The sequence below is a fragment of the Haemorhous mexicanus genome, chromosome 3, assembly GCF_027477595.1.
Source record: "Haemorhous mexicanus isolate bHaeMex1 chromosome 3, bHaeMex1.pri, whole genome shotgun sequence".
NCBI lineage: Eukaryota > Metazoa > Chordata > Aves > Passeriformes > Fringillidae > Haemorhous > Haemorhous mexicanus.
The window spans coordinates 94,812,174-94,818,617 of NC_082343.1; the positions used below are offsets into that span (position 1 = coordinate 94,812,174).

Sequence of the window (6,444 nt, forward strand, 5' to 3'; positions counted from 1 at the left end):
GTTGTTGCTTTAGGTTTCTGCCTAGAAATTGTTGTTGCTCGAAATTGCAGCAGAGTTGAAACTGGACCAAGCAAGCATTGCCCTGAGGCTGTGCCTGTGGTAAAGGCAAATCTGATGGTACCAGAGGCAAAATTAATTTCCATGTTTTGGAGGTTTGTCTAACGAAATTACAGAAGCGGGGAGTGTTGTAAAAGAGGTTGACTGAGGGAAAGAATTCCTTCCTGGCTGGTTATAATGGAGCATAATGGTTGCTGGGGAAAGCAGAGCAATTGCTGAGTTTATAGCATGTATCTGATTAAACAGTAAACTGTGTTCTGAGATAATGCCAAAATACGCAAAGAGCACACGCAGCTTTCTGGTCAGAACAGAACACTTTGGATGCAAAGTTTAAAATAGTTTAAAACCACTTGTTCTCTGTCTGGGCCAGTTGGTCTAAGTTCAGAATTCTGCTTAAATATTCTGCATGTGTAAGAAACAGTTAAAGGCAGAATGCTATGTGGCAGTCTCTCAATATAACCTTTTACCTCCACTGTTGATTGATTGAAGTCTTGAACAATGAATCAGTGTTTTCAAAAAAGACAACTTTGAGACCCAGTTAGAGACTCAAAAGTGCAAACCACCTTTCTTCATTGCAGCTATCAGGGAATCAGGCACGTGGGAAAATGTCTGGAAAACCCAAGCTGCACTACTTCAATGGACGTGGCCGCATGGAACCAATTCGGTGGCTCCTGGCAACAGCTGGGGTTGAGGTTGGCTTCTGGTCTTTTCTACAGAGATCCTATGACAAATATGTGCTTTTACTGTTCCTTCTGAAAAGTGGGACTGAGCAGCAGTTTCAAACTCTGCCTTGAGTGCATTGCTGAGCAGGCCAAGAGTGACCACGAGCTTACCCTGGGTAGAGGACAGGTTCCTGTTTCACTTGCATGCATCATTTGCAAAGCCTGCAGGTAGCACCAGAAATGTTTTTCCTCTGTAGCTGGTGGGAGAAGAAATTTAAAACTCCTGCAGCAGAACCTGGCTTCTTAATCTTCTGATAACAGAGGTCATGCGCCTGCAATTCTGAGTATCTTCAGTTAAATTCCAATGTCCAAAACAGCAAGAGATTATTATTGCTGCAATGATGTAGTTTATCTTTGACGGTATTCCGGTGATTTTGTAAACCACCAAGTAATTTTATTTGACCTCTGACATATTCTGATACTAAACCAGAGATGGAGTAAGGGAATCTGTGTTTTGCAATATCCCTGGGTTTCTGTCTCAGTGATGGCCCGTGTACCTTAAAACTTTTAAATATGACTTATGTTATAAAAATTAAATTTCCCATAACACACCTCTTTAGACCTTTTTACCTAAATAAAGAGGAAGCTAAATCATGGACAGAAAACAGAACTTTTCTTTTCTCCTTTGTCCAGTTTGAAGAATCTTACCTGGACAAAAAGGAGGATCTGACAAAGTTACAGAAGGGTAAGTTTCCTTCACTTTTAAATTATAACGGCAGCAATAGTAAAAATAACAAGAATCAGAATTAGAATTAGAGTTACTTGTCTGAGAACACTTAAGAATTGTTAAGACTTAGTGCCTTAGAAAGGAAATCTCTTAACTGCATTGTACATGAGCTCTCAGAGGTGCAGACTGCTGTGTGTTAGGTGCTATCATCCACCCAGTTCCTTCCACCTTCACTGAATCACAGAAGGGCTGAGGTCAGAAGGGACCTCTCAAGATTACTTACTCCACCTCTCCTCTTCAAGCAGGGCCGCCTCCAGCCAGGTACTCAGGACCATGTCCAGCTGGGTTTTGAGTATCTCCAAGGATGGAGAATTTACAGCTTCTCTGGAGAGCCCACACAGTCAAAGAGCCTTTCTTGAAGTTCAGATGGTTGACTCTCCTTTGCTTCAGCTTGTGTCCATTGCTTTCCATCCTCTGGCAATAGAGGCTTTTGTCTTCAGAGGGTCTTAAAATTCATTAGCGTCTTAGGTGGCCTACAAAGGTTTTGTTTTATATTCCCTATGAAAACAGAGTTCCAAATTTCTGAGTTTACCTGTTCCTCTGCTGCATTCCTGCTTCCCAAGGCAACAACCCACCGTGCTGGCTTCAGCTTCTGTCTTCCTGCACATGATAATCATGTTTCCTCCAAACCAAATTGCACATCTGTGCTCTTCACCTGGCCTGTGAAAAGCAATCTGAGCTAGGGGTAGTATTTGCAGTCCTGCTGTCCTGTAGGAATAATGACTTGGTCCCCCTGTTACAGGCTGCCTTTCAAAACGTATTTTGGGACACCAGCAGAAAGCTAAATGCACCCTTGCAAAGGGGACATAGCTGATCATTTATCTGAGTCAAGAAATAGGATTCCCTAAAGCAAAAACCCTTCCTGACTCTCTGATCTGATACCTCTCTTTCTGGAGAAGTATTTTTACTTCCTTCAGGCTAAGACTTCTGCATGCTAGCAAAAGTGTTGCATGGCTCCAGCATCACTCCAAGTGATATTTGCTTCCTGCAGGAATCACATGGAACTCACTTGCTGTTCCCACATCATGCCTATACAGATGAGCTGCCTTTTGTAAAGTCAACAAAGTTGTCACAAAGATCTTTTATGCTTTTATATTCACTAATATTTATTTATTCATTATTATTCAGATGATATGTTGGCCAGTGCTTAGAAAGTGCAGATATATTTAGCCAAACATGACAGAAAGTGCCTGGACCAGATCCTTCAGTCCTTTTTGGCTGTATTAGCCTCCATGAAAATCCCCTGTGCTAGAGCCATGCAGTGCTTGTATCTTTCAGTGTGCGACAGTTGCAAGTTCTGCATGTGGCTGTTTCCTCAAATCTGAAATTCCCACAACTTCATTGCTATAGTGTTAAGTTATTACCTTATCACCAAGAAGAGGCTGCTGCATGCTGAGCATTTCCCACACTTTCCTGTAAGAATGAGGAAGGTTGTCCCCAAAAGGGTTGTCAAGCATTGGAACAGGCTGCCCAAGGAAGAGGTTGAGTCACTGCGTGTAGGCGTGCACTTGGGGACATGGTTTAGTGGTGGAACTGGGCACTGTTGGTCTTACAATTGGAATTGTTGATCTTGGGATTTTTTATCCAGCCAGATTGATTCAGATTCTAAAGAAGAAGTAATACATGTAGTTCCTTTGCCTAATACGTGCTGGTGGTTGTCACTGAGGGACTGAAGGTCTCCTTGTGTTATTCCCTTTGGCCTAGATGGATCCCTGCTCTTTCAGCAAGTGCCGATGGTAGAGATCGACGGGATGAAGCTGGTGCAGACCAGAGCCATTCTCAACTACATAGCAACGAAGTACAACCTCTATGGGAAGGACATGAAGGAGAGAGCCCTGTACTGTAACAGTGCCACCTTTGCTTGTTATTCCCCAGCTCACCCTGTAGCTCAGTGAAACACAAGGGTATCCCCGCTCACAGCTCCTTTCAGTGGGAGAGAGCTGCGCTGCTTTGTGCTGCATGAGATGACTGTGGCTGCAGCTGATGTCTACAGCAGAGATAGCCAGCTGCATTCCAAAGGGGAAGTGAGCCCAGGAATCATCAGTCAGAGGTCAATGCACTTATCAGAAGAAAGCAGTCACGGGGGCAGACTGTCCTACTGATGCTGCTGTTCATTTTCTCCTGCAGTTGTCAGCAGCATCATTTTCTCCTCATCACATTCAGGGCAATGTCTTTAAAGGAATCAAAACCCCTCCTCTCTCTTATAACCAGGAATTAGTACAGATTTAATAACAGGTTATTAAAGGAGAGGACTTCTAGGGCACATGTTTTGACCTGTGGTATTTCTGAATACTTGAAATAAAGAAGCCCTGGTAAGCACATGTGTCAAGATATTTGCTAGATATTTGTATGGACCTGCTGTTAGCGTCTGGCTGATTGGATTTTTAACATGAGTCTGGATGGCACACTTGACAATTCTGTAGTCAGGTTCACAAACCCATAGTCCAGACTTCCACACAAGAATCAGTCCCAGTAGGAAGTGAGAGGACTACAGTCTTTAGATTTCCCTAGGAATTTTGCATTTCCCTCTTGCCTAAGCTCCCATCCACCCCTCTCCCCCCCCCCCCCCCCCCCCCCCCCCCCTGCAGCCTGCTCCCAGTGCAACTGCATTCAGGGGGGAACTTTGCCATGGTATGTTTGTGGGGAATAGAAGGGGCAGGGATTTCCCAGCATCTCAGTGAGGTTGTGCCAGGAGTTATTGGTGCTCTTCAGACCTATTGTGAATCTGACCTGAGCAAGTGGATCTATTCCTTTCAGAATCGATATGTACGTGGAAGGAATGTTCGATCTGAATGAGTTACTCATCATGTATGTTGTCCAACCAGCAGACAAAAAGGAGGAATATTTTGCAAATATGATGGACAAGGCTGAAAACAGATACTTCCCAGTCTTTGAGAAGGTATGTGGCAAAGAGCTTGTAGCTCAATTGATGCTGTTACCTTGCACCTCCATCGTGGAAGCACACAAGTTTTATGAGGAAAACAAGAGAAACTGCCACTGGAAATTCCATGCTCTGGTTTTTAGGGGTACTGGGATTAAGATGGAGACAGGACACTACAGAGGGGACAGAAGGCACTTCAAACCTGGGAGAGATGTACAGCTGCAAAAATCCAGCACACACTGAGCTCCCCAAATGTCCATGTTTCAATGTGTGTGTTGTTTCAGACAAAAGACACCATAGCACCAGCTTTGACATCAAGTTTCCTCCTGAAGTGCCCATGGCCCTGTACCATACATGCTGTGGAAAAGCATTGCAGTTCCTTCTGGGTCTCACACAGCTTTGTCTTCAATGCAGCTCCAGCAGCCAAGGCCAGATGAGCACAACTGAGCTGCCAGACAGAAATGTAGAAGTGAAAGAGCTGGTAGATGATGCCTAGCATGGCAGTGCCTTCAGATCACTGTTTGTACCTCAGCAGTTTAAACTGCATTTCCTTCTTTCACTGACAACTCCGTGCAATGTGTGACCCTGCTTTGAAGATATTATATTATTTATGAGGAAAGAACTGATAAAAGACAGAAAAAAGACATCATCTGCTTCCGGTTCTATATTTTTAGGTTTTGAAAGACCACGGAAAAGACTTTCTGGTTGGCAACCAGCTGAGCAGAGCGGATGTTCAATTACTTGAAATCATTTTGATGGTAGAGGAATGCAAACCTGATATACTTGCCAAATTTCCTCGCTTGCAGGTAAATGAATGGGCAGTTTGAGTGGAGAATGAATGGGAAAAGCCACTGACTTAAAGTGGCTGAGAAATATGGGGAGTGAGTGTGTCAGAAGTGACATGGAAAATATTCAAGTATTGTAAGAACTTTTAGCTGGCCTCACATACTCATTGTTATTACCCTGATCTGTCACTACGACCCCAAAAGCATAAGAAGGGGAAGCATAAAGTTTCTTCTGCAGCATCCCGCTGTAATGTGACTTTCGGAGCATGGATAACATTGAAATGTCTGACAGTTGCAAGGATTGTTAAGAACTGTTCTGTTTTGGTTTTGTTTTACAGAGTTTCAAAGCAAGACTAAGCAATATCCCCACAATAAAGAAATTCCTGCAGCCTGGCAGCCAGAGGAAACCACCAACAACAGAGGAGGATATCGCCAGAGCAATCAAAATATTCCGCTCTTGAGCAGCATTCTAAGCCCATCGAAGCTGTATTTCTTTGTATTTGTTGTTAGTGGCAAAGTGAAATTAATGGAATTAGTGAAAAAATAAAAGGGTTTTGATTTCTCTTTCCTTAGCTACAGGAGTGATTTTAGCCTACTGCAGACACTTCAATGTAAAGCTACCTGAGTGTACCCGCAAAGGAAATAGTTCACTAAATAGGGGGTATATTGGACAACACAGAATACCTTAAATAACTAAAGAAAATACCTGAAATAAATTCTTACTATTGATACTCAAAACTAAGCTGTTCATTGATTTCTTGCTGCTACTTTTATGCCTGAGATCTGTCTGGTTCTGTTTTGCTGGCATTCCCAAGAACTGTTGGAAAATTAGGAGTGATTATCCCAAAGAGTAGGTCTTTGTCACAGTACAGCTAGTCTGTAGCTGGACTGATAAATCTGGCTATAATATGAAACCTAATTTGGCTCTTCTAGTTCAATCAATAGCTCCCTAGGTGAAGAGTGAGAGGATAGATTTGAACTCAAACAGAGCACCCCAATTAATCCCTTCCACACATTCACAGAATCACAGAATTTCTTGGTTGGAAGAGACCTTCAAGATCATTGAGTCCAACCCACGCTCCAACACCTCAACTAGAACATGGCACCAAGTGCCACATCCTGTCTTTTTTTTAAATAACATTGAGGGATGGTTACTCCACCACCTCCCTGGGCAGGTGATTCCAGTATTTGACTACTCTTTCTGCTAAAAATTTCCTCTTAATTCTAGCCTGTATCTCCCTTGGCGCAGCTTGAGACTATGTCCTCTTATTC

General features: G+C 43.2%; 1 protein-coding gene across 3 annotated transcripts in view; it reads left to right on the plus strand.

The window, feature by feature from the left end:
* Window positions 1-5,910, plus strand: part of LOC132325442 (glutathione S-transferase-like) — a 6,599-nt gene extending 689 nt beyond the window's left edge. The window contains exons 2-7 of one of the 3 annotated variants that reach the window (XM_059842782.1): window positions 636-749; window positions 1,413-1,464; window positions 3,211-3,343; window positions 4,264-4,405; window positions 5,062-5,193; window positions 5,511-5,910. In XM_059842782.1, coding sequence (XP_059698765.1) covers window positions 663-749; window positions 1,413-1,464; window positions 3,211-3,343; window positions 4,264-4,405; window positions 5,062-5,193; window positions 5,511-5,633 — 669 coding nt within the window. In that variant the 5' untranslated portion in view covers window positions 636-662 and the 3' untranslated portion in view covers window positions 5,634-5,910. The remainder of the gene's footprint in view (window positions 1-635; window positions 750-1,412; window positions 1,465-3,210; window positions 3,344-4,263; window positions 4,406-5,061; window positions 5,194-5,510) is intronic. The other 2 variants (XM_059842783.1, XM_059842784.1) reach the window with 2 other exon arrangements.
* The last annotated feature ends 534 nt before the right edge of the window (window positions 5,911-6,444 follow it).